The 21293-nt window shown below is 49.3% G+C and overlaps 1 protein-coding gene across 1 annotated transcript in view; it reads right to left on the bottom strand.

Annotated features, from left to right (window-relative positions):
• The window catches only part of Uroc1 (urocanate hydratase 1), a 31574-nt gene extending 17191 nt beyond the window's left edge, over positions 1-14383 (bottom strand). Inside the window, exons 1-12 of the mRNA NM_001431883.1 lie at positions 14228-14383; positions 10685-10815; positions 9915-10008; positions 9379-9438; positions 8987-9115; positions 8803-8864; positions 3694-3760; positions 3460-3603; positions 2326-2414; positions 1327-1389; positions 887-1066; positions 362-459 (exon numbers count right to left, since the gene is read on the bottom strand). Of these exons, the coding sequence (NP_001418812.1) occupies positions 362-459; positions 887-1066; positions 1327-1389; positions 2326-2414; positions 3460-3603; positions 3694-3760; positions 8803-8864; positions 8987-9115; positions 9379-9438; positions 9915-10008; positions 10685-10815; positions 14228-14353 (1243 nt within the window). The 5' untranslated portion in view covers positions 14354-14383. The remainder of the gene's footprint in view (positions 1-361; positions 460-886; positions 1067-1326; positions 1390-2325; positions 2415-3459; positions 3604-3693; positions 3761-8802; positions 8865-8986; positions 9116-9378; positions 9439-9914; positions 10009-10684; positions 10816-14227) is intronic.
• Positions 14384-21293: the final 6910 nt, after the last annotated feature.

The following is a 21293-nucleotide window of genomic DNA, read 5'->3' as shown; positions in this document are numbered from 1 at the left end:
AGGTGTAGGGAATAGGCATAACCCACACACTCACTGTCAGCCTCATTGCCACCCTACTAGGCCTGCAAGTGACCTTGCAAATGGCCATAGAGGAAGGCAGGGAAGGAGACACTCTCTTGTGGATGTTAAATCTTTTATATTTTTTTAATGCAAGGAGAAGTGAAGGCCCAGAGAGGCCTGCCAGTCTGGCAGCATCAGCTTTCAGAAGGAAGAACTCGGGAAAGGCACAATAAGATCTTCCAGGTACTCACTGGGTGGCCATGTGGCTGGGCTATGGGTATGAAGTTGGGAGAGAAGCATTCACCCAGGTATGCTCACACAGGCCCCAGGTACCACTTGTCCAGCTTCCCCCTCTGCCTACCTGCTCTCTGAGCCTCCAAGAGGAAGGCATTACCATAGTCCCAAAAGAAGAACTTCTCCTGGGCCAACCTGTTGATGGCTGAGATGTGTCTCCTCAGGCTGCAACAAACAGATGGTCAGCCTCTGACCTAGCTCCACAGCCGTACCCCATCAAGCCTCCCCAAGCCCTGCTAAACCCCGGTGCCAGAAAGTCTCTCGTAGTAGAATCAGCCTCCTCTAGTTCACTGTGGCTGTCCCCAGTGCCACCGATACCCATGTCTACTTAAAACCCTGAGCCCCTCAAGAGCCCTTGTGTTTTAGTGGACCCCTAAACTCTGGGGTTCAATGTACCAGACAGGACACCATAAGTGTCCCAGCATGAACCCAGCAAGGACATGTAAGCTGCCCTAGGGATTTCACAAATATCCATTTAGCTTGTCCCACCATTCCCAAGAATACTGTGCCCACGATCCCCTCTGAAGAAAGGAAGCTGAGGCTCAGAGAGGTTAGGACCTTGCAGACTATGCTGCTCTTTCCTGTTGCCCACCTTTCCTGTACCAGGTTCTTGAAGGCAGCAGGGTTGGAGGACATGAGGCTCTGGGCTTCTGAGAAGCTGAGCTGCACAGGGTAGTAGCCGCCATTGAACGGGTTGTGACAGGATGTCTGGTCAGACCCGAGATCCACCAAAAGTTCCCCTGTTGTGTCCAGTTCATGGACAAGGCGCTCCCTGGGGGAAGTAGCAGGGTGGTCAGAGAAAGGGCAGACATACCTGGGCTAGAGGAAGGCCAGATGACAGCCCTCACTTCACCCACACACTCTGTAGGCAGCATCTGCTTTCTCCTTTACAAAGTGCATGGGCAGAAAGGCTGCACGGGGCTGGGTGGGGATGATGGCCTTTTCAGGAAGGACAGAGTTGAGGCTCAGTTGGTGACTTGGAAGCACGTGCTTAGCACCCCTGAGGTACCCAAGCCATCAGTTTCCACTTACCAAAGATCCACCACGTTGCCATGGTAGCCGAGGCTGAGTACCTCCTTCTTTTTTCTTGCTTCCCTAGAAGGGCAAAAGGACAGAATAGATGCCCCACACCTGCCCTTGGCTACCCTGGATGTCGCTGCTCTGCTTACACACAGGGAGCTCAATGCTGGCAAAACGTGGCAGGCAGAGGAGGCTCCCAAGGGCTTGCTGGTGTGAGAGTGAGCTTATGTCAGTGTGTGGGCCTATGTGTGATTGTAGGCCTGTGTGTGAGTGTGAGTCTGTCTGACTGTGGGCCTGTGTGTAACTGTGGGCTGATGGGTGTGAGTCTGTGTGCTGTCCCACATGGGCCTGTGTGAATTTGAGCCTTTGTGACTATGGGCTTGGACGGATGAAGGCCTGAGTGTGACTGTGGGTTTCTCTGTTATTGTGGGTCTACCCAGGCCTATGTGAGTGTGGACCCATGTGAGTGTAGACCTGGAGATATGTGATAAGATGAGTTATGTTCCCTCAGACCCCATGACACGAGAGAGAGAGAGAGAGAGAGAGAGAGAGAGAGAGAGAGAGAGAGAGAGAGAGAATAGGCTGGAATGCCCCAATTGGTTGAGCTGAGTTGCAATGGTTTCTGGGAAATGTGGACTTCAGCTCTAATGGGTTCTGTAAAACACACTTAGGGGGGCAGGGCATGCAAGTGGTAGGGATCCCAAATTTATCTGAAGACATAGAAACAGATAAGAGGATGAATATAATTAAGTCAGGCATGGTGATACACAACTAACATTTCAGTGATTAGGAGAACAATATAAGAGAATTTCACGGCCACCCACAAGCCAGCAGTCATAATCCATGGGAAATGGGATATCTAGAGACCCTCCCATGACATTCCCATAGTGGAATCTCTGGATGATACCTGTGGTCAGGCATCAGACACTGAATGGCCCAAGTCATGCTCTCTCCCCTGCTTTCAGTGCTCAGGGTCAAGTGTTCTGAGTCCCACACAGCTAGCTGCTGTACCTGAGTCTCGCAATGCAGTGGTCCAAGCTGTCGGTTACCTCCATCAGCCAGCCTTGCTGGTGGCGTTTTACAAGTGCAGCTTTGTCAACCTGAGGCCACGGGACACAGGCCCATTACACACCACCCCTGAACAAACAACCCCTCGAGAGGTGCCACCCCATGTACCCCACTCCACTGATGCAGCCTCAGGGCAGTCACTACAACCAATGAGAAAAAAGAAGGGGCTTCTGAGACATGGCTGAGACAGTCAGCCAGAGCCAACATGTCTCTTCCCACTTCTTTCTGCTTTGAGTGTGAGTGGCATGGCTGGATGATGTACCGATTTTGTCTCCATGAGAGAAGCCCAGGAGAGTTCAGAGGAGCTAACATTGACATCACTGAGCTGCTGAACTGTGATGACAATGCGAGCACTGTCAGTTACATGAGAAAAATAAAACTCTAATTTATATAAGCTGCTAAGGTATTCCTCTGTTACCTGCAGCCCAACACAGTCCTTGCAAAGCTCAGACACGCAAGTGGCAGGTAGTGTTAACTAAGTCAAATGACACTGGTGTGTCACCAAGACATATCTCAAAGCTCCTCCCTTCCGCTGCCCCCTGCTTCCCTCCTTGACTGTGGCATCTTCCAAACAGATGTGAGAGTCACTAGGGCAAGCCCCTCCCTGTGCACTCTTCTGTCAAGGAGCAGCTTGTATACCTCCTCTGTTTGATGTCAGCCACTTAATCTGGGGAAGGGGTGCTCTAAACTAATTAATTCACGAGCATTTTTTCCTCTCTCATCTAGGTTCTGCATCTGATGGGACACAGAAACAATGGCTGTGCATACAATGTTACAACTTCACAGGCCAGAACTTAGCAGGTATAGCACATGGAGGGCGGTGGTCACTGTGCAAGCAAGACCCATGTGTAGCCATAGGGATCCATCCAGGGAGGCTGGGGAAGGAGGAGAGGGGGTTGGTGAAAGAAAACAAGAAGGGGAGGACTGGGGAGGGGGTGTGGGAAGAGTGGAAAGGTGTGGGGGTGGGGAAGGAGAGGATAAAAAGAAGGGGAGAAGAAGGAAAGCAAGCAGCAAGGAGAGGCAGGAGTGAATGACTCAGGGAGAATTGAAGGGCCAGACAGAAGCTCCCCAGCTTACCTCTGCAATCACCCCAATACATCCAACAATGACCGCAGCCTTGGCTTGAGCCCCACTCATCCCACCAAGCCCAGAGGTGACGAAGACCTTCCCTGCCAAATCCTCGATGCCCAGGTACCGCCGACCGGCATTCAGCACAGTGAGCTGTAGGCAGAGGAGGTGGGTGCTAACTGTCCGTCCCCAGTATATCCACCTGCAGGTACCCACCACTCAGCATGTGTGCTCATCTCTTACCACTGTGCCATGGACAATTCCCTGGGGACCAATGTAGCAGTAGCTGCCCGCTGTCATCTGTCCATACCTGAGCAGAGAAGACAAGGCCAAAACATAGGAGCTTTAGAGTAAACCTTGGGCCACTCTCAAGGTGCCCCTACATTCTCCATTGGATAGAAATGGAGATCATTATGTTAGCCAGAATAAACCAGAGTTGGGGTCAGAAAAACAAATGTCACATATTTTCACTTCTTTGTGAAATATAGATGTGTGTGTGTGTGTGTGTGTGTGTGTGTGTGTGTGTGTGTGTGTGTGTGTGTTGAAAGTAGAAAGGGCACTATGAGAAGGAGGGAGGAAATCTATAGGGGAGAAACAAGAATATATGTCCCATGAAAGCAGAAGGGTACTATTTAGGGAAAAAAAGGACTAACAAGAAGGAGAGACAGGCATCTGGGAACAGTGGGGAGGACAAATAAGAACTAACTATAATGGGGACTGGAGAGACAGTCCAGTGGTTAGAAGCATTAGCTGTTCTTGCAGAGAACCCAGGTTCAGTTCCCAGCACCCACATAAGAGTTCCTAGCTGCCCATAGTTCCAGTTCCAGGGAACTGAACACCCTCTTCTTGTCTCCATGGGCACTGCCTACATGTGGTGCACAGACATACATACAGGTAAAACACTCATAATCATAAATAAAGACAAAACTTTAAAAATAACTAAAATGACATACATGCATAAAAACATCATGGTGAAAACCATTTCTCTGTACTCCCACCAAAATATTTTTAAAAATTAAAGCCAAGTGAAAACAAAACAACGTAAGAGAATATGATATGCTAGAACCTCACTGGCTTTTTACAAACAGATCTTATTCTCCTAAAATCTGTCACAACACTAATTTCTAAAAGCGAGCATGGGGATAGTTGGGCTAGGCAGAGCAGGGCTGAACACACCCCAGCATGCCCTCGCTACATGCCAGTGTCTACTCAGTCACTCAGAACGGTGTTCACAGGAGATTTATCAGCAGTGATCAATATCTGAAGCCACTGAAATGCCTACACATGGATGGAAGAGATTATGCAAGTGCAGGATGAGACACAAAGGAGATAATGTGTCCCCGCCACATACGGCCCAGCGAAGGCGTGGTGTGTGGGAGAGCATGTTCTGTAGGATTCCATTCAAATGATATCTGGTAGGCTTAACTGTGAGGCATCTTCATACTGGAGCCGGACTCTTGGGGTGACACTGGACACATGGCAAGGTGGCAGCATCGAGCACACATCTGTGAGACTCCTCATGTTGCACACACCAGATCCACAGCCAGTGTGTTGAAAAATCTCTGCAGGATTCCTATTTGAGTGTGGGGCTTTATTCCGAAGGGTTGCTTCTATAGCTTGTCTCCCACACAGTGTCCTTGAGTCCTTTCCATATCAGAACAGGCAATTATTGGTTGTGGCTTCCCAGAAGATGGCCTTCAAATCCATAGCACTCGGCCCCCCTCTGGGAAGACTGCTGGCTCTGATTTTCCATGTGAATGAATGAACAGTTGTAGCAGTGTGACCTCCTGTTGCCTCCCTCTACCTGTGGGTTGTGTCTTCAAAATAGGAAGCAGGCAGGAAGGCTGTGAGGTTGTCAGAAACAGATATTTCTAGTCTCTCTCTCTCTCTCTCTCTCTCTCTCTCTCTCTCTCTCTCACACACACACACACACACACACACACACACACACGTATGTGAGTACTCTGTCACTCTCTTCAGACACACTAGAAGAGGGCATCATTTGGATATTGGGAATTGAACTCAGGATCTCTGGAAGAGCAGTCAATGCTCTTAACTGCTGAGCCATCTCTCCAGTCCCTGATATTTCCAGCATTATTAGATGCCATCGAATTTCTAGTGATGTTACCAGCACTGCCTGAGTGTGGCCATTACCACTGCTTGGAAATTGGCAAATACTGTTTTGAGCAGTGTAACAAGGACAGTAGCATTTTCTGCTTGCTTAATCTACCTCTTTGCTGAAAACTAGGAGACTCTCAAGGGCTCTGTGCTGCTTGCTTTTCAATGCAAAGTTCATTGTATCTTCTATTAGGTTCTTGCCTCTCAGTGGTTTTCCCCAGTCTCTTCTTCTCTCTGAGTTGAGGGTGTGTTGTCACAGACCTGGGAATGAATATCAAGTCTACCACACAACCATGCAATATCCCCGATCACTCAGAACCTTCATTTTCTCTTCTAAAAATGGAGACATGTAGGCATGATACATACCGTCTCAGCACTCAGAAGGCAGAGGCAGAAGGATCATGAATTCTTGCTTTTAGCAAGACTCTATTTCAAAAAGACAAGCAAGCAAAAAGGAGGGCATTCCCCTTATCTTGAAGGAGTGCATGAGTATCACAGACATAAGAGAACAATGCTGGAATAACAATTCTGGAGATGGCGAACCCACTATGGGCTCTGTGGAGTCGACTCTAGGTAGAGTTCTTGAGCTGAGAGGCATTGTGCAAATACCCAAGTCCTGCAGATTGTGCCTCTGTGATTGAACAATTACCACACAGGCCTATGTGACAGGACCTCTGAATGTCCCCTCTGTCTAGATGAGGTCTAGGTCCTGAGGCTTCACAGGACACAGGCCCAGGAATGTGCACTGACAGTCTGTTCCTTGGTGCTCAGCTAAATGCCACATAATGCTCCCAAGGCAGTTTACAGCATAAAGTTGCAGGACCAAAAGCTTTCTGCAATGGAAGCAGGAGCCTTTAGGGACTCCTTTAGGGGCACCCCTACCCTCCAGCCCAATGTGCTGACCAGCTCCACGGACAGGCTAAGCCTGTTCCCACATTTTCCCACACAGGATGTCCCCTACATGACTAGCCTTGCCACCCTGAAGGCAGGAAGGTTTTGGTCTTCAGGTCTTCTCAGTTTCCTTGCACAGCAGACCTTGTCCCACCTCTGCTGCAGTTCCCACCTTTCCTCTGTACTGAGGATTGAACCCAGAGCTGCACGTCTACCAGGTAAGAGCTCTACCGCCGAGCAACAGCTGAGGCTTTGTTTGTTTTGTTTTTGTTTTTGAAAACTTTTCTTTTTACCTTGCTAAGTTGCCCGGGCTTGTTTTGAACTCCCACTGTATCTCAGTCAGGCCTTAGGATCCTCCTGCCTCAGCCTCCCAAGGCTGGGATGATAGGTGTGTGTCACCAAGTCTAACTTTTACCCTTTTGCAGTCAGTGTCCCCACACCTCCCTCAGCGCCACAGCCAGACCAGATCTGACATCTGTAGCTCTGTCACTTTGACCTTTAGTCCCTTCCTATGAAACAGAAGCATGGGACAAGCCTGAGGTCACGATGAGGAAGAAGTGGTGCAGGATGTAAGCCCTCAGACCTCTAACCTCAGGCTGCTTCCACTGGAGCAGGAAGAGTGTCTATGTCCAATAGCAACATCAGAAAGACTCACAGAAGCTGGTTATAGCCAGCAACAAAGCGACTGGGTTTTCTGAGTCCCTTTTTCCTCTACTATAGGGGTCTGTTTCAGATGACTGTAAATTCAGGGCACATAGTGGTAGTGATGGGTCCTGTACTCTGGTCACACTGTGGACTGTCACCTGGAGGTCAAGTCACTGGCTCTTCACTCCACACATTCCATTTTACGTGTTTTTTTCCTTCCCTGAATGATGGTCCCAGAGGTCCACGAAGATCAAGCAGAACACCTTCCATGCCGTGCTGAACACTGGAAGCCTTGCAAGAGAGATCAGCATGGTGCTGCTGAATACCACAGGAGAGAGTGACTTGCCAGGCTGGTGCTCCACAGACAGACTCCCAGGCTGTATTGCCAGGGGGAAAGGCAAAGTAAAGAGGCCGCCATGATGGTCTCTACCCCTGGCTCAAAGTCCATGGGCATGAAGGGTGTTGGGAAGGACACAGGAGACACATCCCCTGGGGTCTCAGGAATAAGGCTCCTTCCATGCATTTGATGAAACCTTTAGATGCGGAACCTGGGTTAGCTTTACAGCACGCAGAAAGCTTTCACACCTCCGGCAGGGCCAGCACAGCTCTTCCGGTTGGTTACAGGGTCTGTACCTGATGGGGTAAGTCACATATCTGCACCGTTTGTCAGAGCACATTTCATGGACAATGAGTGTGTCTCTTGAAGGAATCTTCTAGAGGGCCAGGTTCCAAGACTCCCCTCAGCAGACACCCAAATCCTCTGACACTCAAACACTGTATGTCACATAGCCCACATCTGCACAGAACCTGAGTAATTCAAGTCTTGAAGTACTGTGTAGGTGGTTACAGTAACCACACTCTGACGTTCAGGGAACAACAGCAAGAAAATACCTGCATCTCGTCAGTATGGGATTTGATTTCAAACATTTTCAACCAGCAATTGGTTGACTGTGCATGCAGATATTAATTCAAAAGACAAAACAAACAAAGATCAAATCCCAGCCAGCAGTTTTTGTAATAGTCTTTGAGGTTCATAGGCTGAATGGATGGATGGATCAACAGGTAGATAGACAGACATACTAAAGCGAGTTGTACTTTTTGCTTGTTTTGACACAGGGTCTCTCTACATGTAGCTCTGGCTATCTTGGAGCTTCCTATTGTCGGTTGGGCTGGCCTTAAACTCAGAGATCTACCCACCTCTGCCTCCCAAGGGCTGGTATGGAAGGCATGTGCCGCCATCCCTGGCTTCAGCACTTGTATTTTTACCATAGGATTTTGGTGGTATTCCCTGAAATTTATTTTCAATGTTCTTTTTTCTTTAATAATCACCTTATTCTATTATATAGAAGCTCTCTGAGACGCATAGAGTCTGGGACTGGACAAGTGTCTCTATGTCTCTCTTAAATCAACTGTGTGACATTTGTGTCTGTGAGCCAACTTTCTATATGTCTGGGGTTACTCAGGATAAAATCTTTTGAAACAATGGAATCCAAAATTGTATGTTTCTTTGGCTACAAAAAACAGTAAGCATTTGCACAAAGCTACTAGGGTGCAGCTGTGTGAGAACGAAGAGATTCTGCTATACTATGGTGTAGTTGAAAGTCTTCTCTGAAGCCAGGCTTGACGCAGCCCTGTTGTCTTAACACCAAACATAACTAAGGACGGACTTCATAGCAGAGAGCAGACACAGTGACTTACATGGTCACCCCCAAGGCAAACAGCTTCTCATACTCTGTCCTGGAGGAGTAGTTGGGAATGACCTGGGAAGAGGAAGGGACAGAGAGTGAGTGGTGCACTGGTGCCTGATTCCCTCCTTACCAACAGCACCCCCTTTCCCAAGCCCAGCCCTGGATAGGCTGCAAGCCTGCTGCCTCAGACTCACCATCCCATTAGTGATGACCAGCCGTGGGGCATGGGAGCTGCTGGGGAAGAGGCCCAGAGGATGTCCACTGTACATGACCAGAGTCTGTTCCTCCGTCATCTTCGACAGGTAGGACATGGTCAGCCAGAACTGGATGGACAGTGCACATGGAGGACTCTGTAAGTGTGAACTGGCACCCTGCACCCATACCTAGATCCAGGGATTCCTGCAGACACCGTCAGTCTAATGGCATTGTTTGTCTAGATCCTCTTTAATCTCCAGGGTCTCCTATGGGAGCATAATGCCATTCTACTCCTTTTTATAAGGGAAGCATCTCCAGGTAATTGCTAATGCTGAAGCATTGGGCATGAGGCAGAACCATGGACCACCGAGTGCCTGCTTGGCCACCATACCTGGGCCCAGTTGCTGAACACTTGCCCGTTGCCTCCGTAGGTCACCAGCTCCTGTGGAAACTGAAGAAGATGTGGCATTATCTGAGATGGGGCTGTGGACAGGGAGAAGTGGAGACCCTACTTGCAGCTATACTCAAAGGAACAATGAAATGGGGACAAGGAGAAAAGTCTGAAGGGACACATAGCAGCTACTAGCCATGTGGGCTACTGAGCATGGCTGTCTATGTGAAATGTGTCCTCCATGTCAAGAGTCCACGTAAAGAGAGGGACAGAAGGAATAACATTAATAATGACAAGATACCGTATGATAAAATATTATTAGATACTTTTAGTCTCAGGTGGCTATTAGAAAGCTACAATTCTAGGTGCAATTATATCACTGAATTGTTATATATTCTTGTTATATTTGTTTCCTGGTTACAGAGAACTGTTTTCTAACGCCAGCTTTGTAAGTGCATTAAAGGCTCAACAGCATTACTCGGAATCTCAGGTCATGTTTCTCTGGACTGTGCTGGCCTCAGTTTCCCTGACAGTACCTGGGCCACAGCAGGGTCCAGGTTGTTCATGATCATGTGCATGATGGCTGCAGCTGCCCGTGTCCGGCATGGGTACTGCTCAATCGGGTAAGCCCTGCAAGAAAAAGTCCCACAATGGGCACAGCAAGGGACTTCTCAGGCATCCTGTCCCACTAAGATGTGGAGTCTGCCCTGGCTGAGCTGACAAGGCACCTGAAAGAAGTCCTTAGAATCAGGGGTGGGAGTGTGGGGGTGGGAGTGGGAGTGTGGGGTGTGGGGTGGGCATGGAGGCATGCGGGGGGTATGGGGGATGAGGATGGGTGTGGAGCACCAGATCCACCAGCTGCCAGGCATCCTGACTTCCCACATACGCAGAGCAGGAAGTTCAGCCCACTCCAATCACTCTCTCTCTCTACTTCAAACCTGACTACAGAGGGAGCTGAGGGCTGCTTTCCAGAGCCCTCAACCTTTGGGTAGTTTAGTTATTTGTTCTTTTATTCACTCATCAAATACCCCTGGGCAGCGATTCCATGGAAGGTGGCAGCAAATACTAGCAGATGTGAGGACCTCATCTTCTGGCCAAGCAGGCCAGTGTCAGAGCTTAGCCCCTGCCCAGGAAGACACCTCAATTCCTGTTTCCTTTGCATAAGGGTGTCAACTCACTGTGCTATCTCCACAGTTCCCCCACCTCAGATACATTGACCTCCCCTTTACTCACAGATTCCCCCCAAGCCCCCGAGGCTTCTGACTTTTACACAGCCCTATCTGAAGCCAAACCCACGAGGGCTTACCTCATTTCAATGCTGGGGCAGAACCTGTACATGTAGATGTGTCCAAACTGTCGTAGCTCCTGGGCAAACTCCAGGGCCAACAGCTTCTGGACATCAGGTGGGAAGTAGCGTAAGGCATTCCTCAGTGCCAGCTGGAAGGGGGAGGGTGAGAGGTGGCTGGGTTGAGGGCCCTGGGGCCCTCCAGGTAATCCATCTTCCCTCCCCACCTGGCTTGCCTCTGCTCCACTCAGAAACTAGTCGAGCCACTCTGAGGACATCGCTTTGTCTTCAAAAAAGCCTCCCCAGATGGCCATTGACCTTTTTTATGAGGGCAGACCTCAAGCTCTCTTTTCTTGGCCTCATCTGGTCTAGGGACTGCAGACTTAGGGGAGGAAAGCCACTCTAAGCCCAGAGAGGCTTGTAGCTTGGCAAATGGTACAGAGGCTGTGTTCTGGGATGGGCAGTGAGCATAGCTGATATGGTAGCCATTGTAATGGCCCCACCACGTCTGAATTATCATCCACAGCCTGCATATTGCCCTACACAGTGAAAGGCACTTTTCACAAATAGCTTTGTTAAGGTCTTGAGACTGTTCTGGGATCTTCAAGTGAAAAGTTACAAATCATCAAGGCCCTTGTAAGAGGCAAGGGATGGCCAATATCAGAGGCGATGTGAGGACCAGGCTGAGTACCACAGTGGTGAGATGTGGATTTGAGGATGTAGTGTTGCTAAAGACATAGCTGTATGTACAGAGAATTTCCCCAGCAGCACCTGTGTGCCCCGGTTCCTCCTTTCCTGTCTCTGTCTGTAAAGTGGGGTTAATAATAGAGTCCAACTCCTAGGTACTAATGAACTGACACGGTTAGTATGGGGTTGGGTTCACCTATGGACTCTGTGAGTTCCAGATCACAGAACTGTCCCCTCCCACCCTTATGGATCTCTGCAGGTCCCGTGCTGCCTGGAACTCTACAAAAATGCTTCTACGATCCTGGCAATGCTTGTCCTCACAGTGGCCTCAGCATACCGGATCTTCTCCAGTCATGCTGTATCAGGTGCTTCAAATCCTGCTCCCAGCTCTACTTGCATGGGGTCTCCACTGTCGACACATTTGGAAGGCCCTTCTCTGCCTTTCCACGTACTCTTTTTCTTGTCTCCAAACAGCCCTTTCTCTTTCTTTGTTCAAGTTGCCACAATCACTGCCTCCTCAAAGCCCTCTTACATGCCTTATAGGATGTGGGGTTGGCTTCTTAGCAAATGTTCTTGTCCATGCACTCAGTGAGCACATGCTGGTGTTGTTGGACACCAGAGACCACCCCAAGGGAGGCCCCAGCCAACAAGCTGAAGATGGTATGTAGGCAGAGACAGACATGCAGACCCACCGTGTTAAAGGCCTCTCAGGATAGTGTGTTGGTAGAGATGGGCATTCAGGCCCACCATTTCATGCCCAGCAGGATGCAGTGGATGAGGCAGGACTAAGGGGGAAAGGTCATTGAGAGAGATTGAACACAGAGAAGAGTGCTTCTAAGAGCAGAACTGAGCAGGCACAGTGTGAAGGTTGAACAGGTCTGTACTGAGTGTTCACTCGGTACAATAGGTTCACTAAAGTACAGTAGGTAGAGCAGTGCCAAAGAAAAGCAAGGAATGAAGCCCGAGTCCAATGGAGCAATGAAAGAATGAGCAGTGTGAAGGAGTGGAAACAAGGGAGAAACTATGCACACCTGAAAACACACACACACACACACACACACACACACACACACACACACGGAACAAACGCAAACACACATGTATACCAACACATCTACACATGTGTGTGCACATGCAAACACATAGGCAGACACACAAACACACACACAAATATACACAACCGCACATGTACACATGTTTGCACATGCAAACACACACACACACACAGAGGAACAAACACAACCACGCATGTATACCCACACATCTACACATGTGTCTGTACATGCAAACACATAGAGACACAAACACACACAACCATACATGTTCACATGTGTGCGCATGCAAACACATACACAGAACAAATGCAAACATACATGTATACCAACATACCTACACATGTGTCTGTACATGCAAACACATAGAGACACAAACACACACAACCATACATGTTCACATGTGTGCGCATGCAAACACATGCACAGAACAAATGCAAACATACATGTATACCAACATACCTACACATGTGTGTGCACATGCAAACACATAGACAGAGACACAAACACACAAACACACACACAACCATACATGTACACATGTGTGTGTATGCAAACACACACACACACACACATACACACCCGATTGGAAATGAAGTCAATGAAAGAGAAACTTTCACTGGATTTTGGGACTCCATCTGTAGAGGGGAGACTTAGCCCTTCATAACTCTAACTCCCCAAATCTGCAGGTCACCTCTCCTTTAAGGATGCCGTATACTTCAAACACTGGGTGACCTATGCGGGCTCGATCTCTCAGTTCCTGGCTACCCTTCTGCACCACAAAACACTGTGGAGGCTGCTCACTATCACCCAGACACAGGAGTGTCAGCAGAGGCCCTCGGAGCAACAGAGTCTTCTCAGCTCTTGTGGCTGAGGGTCAAGGCACTGGTGCCTGGCGGGGAGGTGACCAAGGAGGAAGAACATTAACCACAGCAGAGACACGAGCTCAGCAGAATCAGACAGGTCAAGTGAAAAGAGGAGGTAGCCCCCAACCCCTACTTTATGCTCCCTCTCTTCAGCACCAGGCCTGCCTTGCCTGGTACTACCCCCTTTTCTAGGACCCCCAGTTCCTTTCTTTCTTGCTCTCATTCCCAGCTTCTGTCCACCAGTGTTCTACCCCAGCGGCTCCTAAGCATGCTCCCTGACTGTAGGCAGCTCTGGAAAAGTCTAGGAATGGTATCCCCAGGAGAGCAGTCTGTGGGTGAGCGTGGTAGCCTTCATACTTCAGTGTCCTTCAGAAAAGCAGCCTCCCACGACTCAGGGACTTGCGTCAGTCTTGCAGCTTGGAAAGTTCTTTGACCTAAATCCATTGTGTAAAGGGAGCCACCAGGTGAGGGGCTACCTGAACTGTCATCCCTCCCAGCACTGCTGAGTCCTTAATGGTGGCTGCACAGCTGAAGTCAATGGGAGGTTTGGGGGAGGGACAAAGAAAAACTGTTGCAGAGGACAAAAGAGTCACTCAGGGTTTGGAGCTGGGCAAGGTTCATGTGAAGCTGCTGAGCTAGGGCCACTTCACACCCTGTCTCTTCCTGTTGCTCACTAGAGGTGGCCTCAGCACCACTGCAGACTGTTTGGGTGACCTTAAGCCCCAGCGTCCTCATCTGGATGTGGGAACCCCAATTCCGAGTCTAGGGTAACTCCAGGGTGGCTTCACCTGAAGAATATCAGGTGACAGATGCTGACACACCCTCTCATCCTTCCCTGGGAGCTGGTAGGGACAGGGACGGCTAATATGTGGAAAGAAAGAAGGGTATTCAGTCACCTGGGCTACCTAAAAGACATCAAAGGGCCCCAGATCCCCGGAGGACTGGGTAGGAGCTGTTACCTGCTCTTCCTCAGGGCTGAGGTCGGGAGTCCTAACCGGAGCATGTGGCACTCCAGCCCAGCGACCCCGGTTCTCAGGGAGGGGGCGAAGGGGCAGACCAGAGCACAGTTCCTGGAGGCTGGACATGTCCGCTGAAACTGAGGTGAAGGTAAGTGTGAAGTGACTGACTGGGCAGTCAGGGGCAAGCAGGGTGGGGACAGCCCCAGGGCCACCTCCTCCAGCCCCTCATTGGGCCCAGAGAGGGCATAAGGGGCAGGTCATTTGTATCACTGCCTGATAGGCAGGTTGCCTGAGCGTTACTTGCTGGAGGAGAAACTCCTTGTAGGGCATACTCAAGTTAGATGGGTGTGAGTTTGGGGTCCTGGTGGGCTCCGAGGGTGAGATTTTTTTCAGTCTTAGAGGGTGTCGAAAGGTGGCAATGTTGGAATATATGTCGTGACAATGGGAAGTCATGTGACATTGAACCTGACTCAAACGCTACAGGAGCAAGTCCTTCGTATTCCATTTCCCTGACACTTGAGCAGGAAGGGGTGGTAGGTGTGATAACAGCTTTCCACACCCCCTGCAACCCTTAACCATTAACAGCTCTGCAAAAAAAAGTCTTCCTGGCCAATGCTGGGTGTCACTCTGCCCGCCCCTAGCCAGGAAAGGTTCACCATTGAGTCCCAGTGATCCTGGTAAATGTCCCCTCGTGGGCCAACTTCATGGCCTTTGTCCTGTCCGTGTGTACACAGGTGGGTGGTGACCAACTCCTCCCTCTGCAAAGAAAGGTCATGTCACCCGGCCTTTAGCAGAGTGGGAAGGTGAACCGCTGGACAGTCTGAGCAGCACATGAGGTGGCTGGCACTTGTCACCAATAAGGAAGCTGAGGTCAGAGAGGCAAGGAGACTTCTTGAAGTTCTGTAGCTGGTCATGAGTGAAGTTCAGATTGGAGACCTGGGACCCCACATTTGGGTGGAGACACCATTGAAATGGCTCCTGTGCTCAAGAGTCCAGTGTACATGCAGGAGTAGGGTGAAGGCATCAGCAAGATGTGGTATAGCATAATTAGAAATGCAGATCAGTCTCTGTCTGAAGCCCCTGTGGCTGGGGACACCAGGTGGCATTCTGGGTAACCTTGTGAAGAGAGTATTTTTATATTCTAGAGAGCCGGCCTCGTGACTCTTGAATAGCCCCCGGATGTCACTTGTTTTCCAGGGAAACTTTCTACTCCTGAACCCCAGGGAGGGGAGAGGTGGAGGTGGGGTTGATCACCGCTGACAGATGCCACCAGTCATGATGGCGTAAAGAGTACCACAAAGTCCCTAAGGAAGGATTCACAGGGCTCCTATCAAGACAGCAGAGACCCTTGGAACACCAAGAAGCCCAGAAGGGTCTACAACTCTCAAAACTCACCCTGAATGCCTTCTACTGGGCTGACACCCGAATCCTTCATGGTACACAGGAGAATAAAGTAACATGTTACCGTGAGTTTGGCCGGATCTGACTAGTTTTCCTCTTTTTGGTGCCGGGGATATGCTAGTCAGTCCATTTACCCTTGAGCTTCAATCTTGGGCTGTTTTAAACACCCCGAGGAGAGTACTGGGCTATAGGACTCCCCATCCCCCCATCTTATAACCAGTCAGTCAAGTACAGGTCATTCCCTTGCTTGTGACTAAAGCAGAGCAGCTATGGAGACTGAGGCCTGAGTTGTGGGGTAGGACATGTGCCCCAGGTTGGTATTTGCTTGGGAACTGGATGTTCACCACCTCTCCCCTCCCTGGGGTTCAGGAGTAGAAAGTTTCCCTGGAAAACAAGTGACTTCAGGGGCTATCCAAGAGTCATGAGGCCAGCTCTCTAGAATATAAAAATACTCTCTTCACAAGGCTACCCAGAATGCCACCTGGTGTCCCCAGCCACAGGGGCTTCAGACAGAGACTGATCTGCATTTCTAATTATGCTATACCACATCTTGCTGATGCCTTCCTGTGTGTGTGGTGTTATGCCAAGCCTGAGACTGAGAAAAGTTTTTTTTTTTAATGCTGGGGTCCCTAGGTCCTTAGTGACTTCTGTTGGACTCCTCAGTCACCTCCCAAGCCCAAGCTGGAGGTTTCCTAGCTGTCATTTAGCCTCCTGATCTTTCTTACAGACTGAGGTGGCTGAGCACTGCCTTGTACCAGGTACTGTTGCAGGCTGGGACCAAACTGAACGAGTAGGACTCCCTTGGCAGCCCCAGCCTCTGCATTCCCTTCTGTGATTCTGAGTACTATTGGCCCAACTCCAGAGGCTGCACATGTTTCTCTCTGCTCACTGGAGCTGGTGTCTAGTGCCCATTTGGCTTCCCACATCCTGTAGACGGCTGCAGAGTTGGATAAATCCCAATTCCCTTGGCCCTTGGGGCGGGGGATGGGGCAGGAATAGCCCACAGGCAGCTACCCACTGTCTGTCAGTTCTAGCATGCCTTCCCTAGGTGGTATTGCATTGTGCCTGGCTTGACTTTGTTCCCTGTTCTGATTCCCCTCCCCATAACAAAGAACTTTGATAATATGCCTGTATAGAGCTCTGTTCTCAGGAGAAAACCAGAAATCCCAACTGTTTGGTCTAATCTGATTTTAAAACATTTGTAACCAACTGAAGGCTTTTTTATATTGGGGTAGACAATCTCAAGTTTAGCATCCTGACCAGAATGTTCAAAACATCGCCACTTGGGGGACATATGGGCACATGGAGCACCTATGTCACCTTACAACTGCATGGGATTCTCACCCCAGACTAAGTTATTCAGTCAGAAAACAAACCGTAAACATTTTAAAGGAATGAGAGAGTCACATAAGCTGAACACAGCGGTGCGTTAGGCATGGACCACAACTACCCTGCTCACTGACCGCATGTCACTGGGTGAGTTTTCTGGCCTTTCAAGACCTCTGTAAGGGAAAGGATGGATGGCCCTCAGGATTTGCATCTGAAGGTAATTCTTACAAAGCTGAACTGTACGAACCCATACCTATGCTTATCCTGACTATGGGTTCTCCAGAGATACAGTGTGAAGTCTATTTGCACAACAATGGCATTGCTTTATGTATCACATGATACTCATGGATGACAGGAGGTAAGGGGGGACATCACAGGTTACACACCACTTTATAACATGTCAGGGAGGCGAGCCCTGGTATCCGCCACTCCAGCGCCATGAACTCTGAGGAATGGATAACCCTATCAACGTTAATACCTCACAGATGTGGCTGGGGATGTACCTGAGGGGCCCTGACTGATGCCCCACACGGCAATCAGCACCCACATGAGATGCTGACATTTTTCTCACTGATACCTGCACTAAAGACTCCATCTCCAGAGACAGCTTTGGCCTCTCGCTAGCTCCCCTCTTCCTGACCAACACCGAAGCTGAGAGGCACGGCCAGCATCCAGATTTCAGCCAGCGTCTCAGCTGTCAGATTTCCGATGTGTCTAGAAATGTTCCCTCAGACTCTGGTAGCTGTTCCATCTCACTTCACCCTCCACTGGCACTCACCACAGAGCCTCCTTTGTAAGTGCCTGCACTTGCTTACCAGGCCAAGGTCATCTGATGAACCATGAGGAATTACATCAGGCTGTTTGGAGGGTCCACAGCAAAACTTAAGCTGTGGCAATTTTATTGAGAGCAATCAGACTTTTTAAACCTTTATCAGAAACAGAACATAAGGGCGATTGTCAGGATCAATACAGTTGAAGTTTCCAGAATACAATGATATTTGCGAGCTATACAGGGTACACAATATTACTAAGACCAACTGTCCTGTCAAGCGTCCATACTTCCTTGACTTCTGAGGGAATACACAGAGAACACTTCACTGACTGAGGGAGTGCAGCAGTCTCTCAGGACCCGGAAGGCACATTGTGCCCCAGGAGTCATGGACTCTAACCTGAAAACCCAATGCAGCTAGTCCAGGCCAACCTTAAGGTTCCTTGTCCTCCTTACTGCTCCTTTAACATGCAGAGATGGAATTAAATCAGATCCACACATTCTCAGGCATGTCTTTGTGTGAGGCTGGGCTTCACCCGTCCCTGGAATCTGGACAGCCTCAGAGGCTCCAGGAAACTAAAAGAAATGTGGTCAGGTCAGAATCAGGCTACAGAGTAATGTTCTGTGGGAATGGCACCAAGATTCTAGGCTCCTGAGAAAGAATAGTTACATACATCACATATGACCATGAGCCGTTTAGTGTGCTCCAGATAAGATGGCGGCCATCTCGGGTGCCATGTGACTGCATCAACCCTGCTAGGGGATGCATACAATGGGGACCATTCCGTGGTTCCTGATCCATAGCCTTGAAGTTGTTTTTGGAAATTTCCAAAGTTCAAGGCGATTTCCTACTTAACTATAATTGACACGCACCTCGGGGGTTTTGCAGCAGACAGAAGGAAGCTTTTTCCGGGGAGCTTCCAGGGACCTGCGCCTGGAGGCAGGCTTTTGCACCTGGTTTCCAATCTTTCTGGTGGCCTCCATGGATGCTCATCTCTAGGGACAACAGTGGGCTGAGTTATTCTCAATTTAGTCACCAGGTGGCAGCCTAGAAGGCGAAAACTTACTGATGATTGGAAGACTGGACTAGGTTCTGGTCTGAGAAACCCTGTGAGTTTGGGTGAGATTTGGGGCAGATAGGTATCTGGGTTCTGGGCTGGGCTCAAAGGAAGCAGACATTCCCCGAGGATGAGGCATCCTGAGAAGGACGTGGTTTTAGTGTGAGCTGGGTTCCCACCCAAAACAGGAGTTAGAACCATCGTTGCTATTTGAAGCTAAATGTATAAAATGTAATTTGTTTCATAGTCTCCATTAATTGATAATCAATTGCTATAGATCATTGTCATAACAGGAACCAATTAGGTTTGTTGAATACTAATATCAAGTCCTTACAGGGCACGTATCCAACCTGAGGCTACTCAAATAGCTCTGCTTCTCATTGAACACAATGAGGTTTAATATTACCGCCATTGTACAGGGAAATGGAGTACAGATGGCAGGTAAGACACTAGTGTTGGTGCAGCACCTCATCCCATACACTCAAGGCTAAATGTTGGATCAGCCACATCCCTTCTGCGGACACAGGGTCAGCTGCTTGTTTGGATTCCCTATGAGGCTGGCATCAGGGCAACAAGTCCCTGAGATCAGGTGCAATCTGCAGCCCACAGCACTCACTGGAGGTTTTTCTCTTCTATTTATTTTTATTTTGTGGCATCAGGATGTAAGCCAGGACTTTATGGTTTAGGGAAGCCCACTAACACTAAGACACACTCCCAGTCCTTTCTTTATCTGTCAAAGGCTGGAGTTCACTCTGGTGTCTCTCTACAGTGCAAACTCCCTGTCTGAAATAAACTCTGAGTGCCTGTGCCCACAGCAGATGTGGGTGACATGACAAAGTACAACAGGCCTAGTGCCCAGGAAGACAAGCGCAAGATCCCTCCCTCTCCTTAAGGCTGGACAAGTCCTGTATGAACTGGTAAAGTGATGCTTACAGTTTGCGCCTGGGGAAGAGGGAGAAACATTTGTGACTGATACTGGCATAGGGGAAGGACTTGTCATACATAGGTCCCTTGGGCTTGTGGTTCAGCCCAGCTGCCTGGCCCTGCCATTAAGAAATGCTATAGAAGGCCCACTCTTTCCATTTCTCTACTTGACTGGGTCTTGAGTGGATGATGGCACCCCAGGGCAAGCCATAGCAGGTAGAGTCAGGCCAGAGATGGGCTCCCACACTTATTCTCTTCCTCCCATCCTGCAGTGTGATGCAGTCCACCTCCCTTCCTACCTGAAAAGTCATTGTGGGCTCCTGGGATACTGGGCAGGAGTCAGGCACTGTTAAGACAGCTACAAAGAGGCCTCTATTGCAAAGCACCCCTCCCCCCAATAATTATCTTTTACTTTTCACTTAATTGATTGATTAGGGCTTTTTTGAGACAGGGTTTTTCTGTGCACCAGTCCTGGACTTGTAGATCAGTCTGTCCTAGAATTCACAGACATCGGCCTGCCTCTGCCTTCCAGGAGCTGGGTTTAAACCACAGGCTGTTTGTTTCCTTTGCATAAGCTAAGATGCTGGGTCCTGGAAGATTTGTGATCCTGACACTTAGATCCTTCCCAGGTGGCCAGGACCTTCAGCCCTACCACCTTGCCACTATCCTCATAGTTTCTGGTTGCTTTGAACTCTCCTCAGGCAGCTTGGGACTCTGAGTTGTGACTTCAGCTGCTGGATCTCAAAACCAACTCATGGTCTCAGTCACCGCTGTTCAAACAGCTTGTGCAGGATGCAGGACTTTCTGCCCATCATCAGTCTTGGGGAAATCAACATGACTCTTGGGCATTTTTACTGACAACCAAAGGGTAGTCTTTTCCCTGGTATCCTATGCTTTGATTGATGCAAATTCAGTCCTTAATTTTCAGGGAGGGCTGAGTCCTGATTGGCACACACACTTCCATTCAGAATCATATCATGGTCACTTGTGTGGTCCATGTGGAAAGTTTCTCTAACATGGTTTTCCCCAGAGAGGGAACTGAGGGGCTCCTGGAGAGGGGGCAGAAGCTTCATAGGCAAGGCCAGGGGAAGTAAGGAAGAGACAAGAAATTACCAAGGGTTAAGGCTGAAGAAGGCAGGCTGAGAGGAGAAGCTACTGAGTCTTAAAGGCATATGGCCCCAGCATCCCGGGGCCTGAAAGCTGTGACAATATTGAGGGTCAAGAGTACTAAAGCCTGGAGACTAGAGCTGTCATTTCTAGGCTTACAATGGCTGCCATGTCCTAGGGGTTAAAGCCTAGGTCACTGAATGTTCAGACCACTGGGAGTCCAGGGCTTTTTCTCCAAGGACCTCAGCTGCAGCCTCTGACTCTGCCAGTAAGGCACTTGGGTCGGAGCACCTGTACCTGAGAGGTTTTCTGCTACTAATATCCATCTATGTAGAGTAGAGAACTCCAGCCTGATAACTAGTAACTGGGATAGACACTGCTTTTCCTTGTCCTGGGTTTACAGCTTTACCCATTAAGACAGTCAGGCACGTCTATCTCCAGCCTAGAGCACAGGACAATGCTTTTGGGCGGGCCCTAA

The sequence above is a fragment of the Rattus norvegicus genome, chromosome 4 (genome assembly GCF_021556685.1).
Source record: "Rattus norvegicus strain SHRSP/BbbUtx chromosome 4, alternate assembly SHRSP_T2T, whole genome shotgun sequence".
NCBI lineage: Eukaryota > Metazoa > Chordata > Mammalia > Rodentia > Muridae > Rattus > Rattus norvegicus.
The sequence above is the reverse complement of the archived record's forward strand: the minus strand, read 5'-3'. Positions and strand labels throughout refer to the sequence as shown.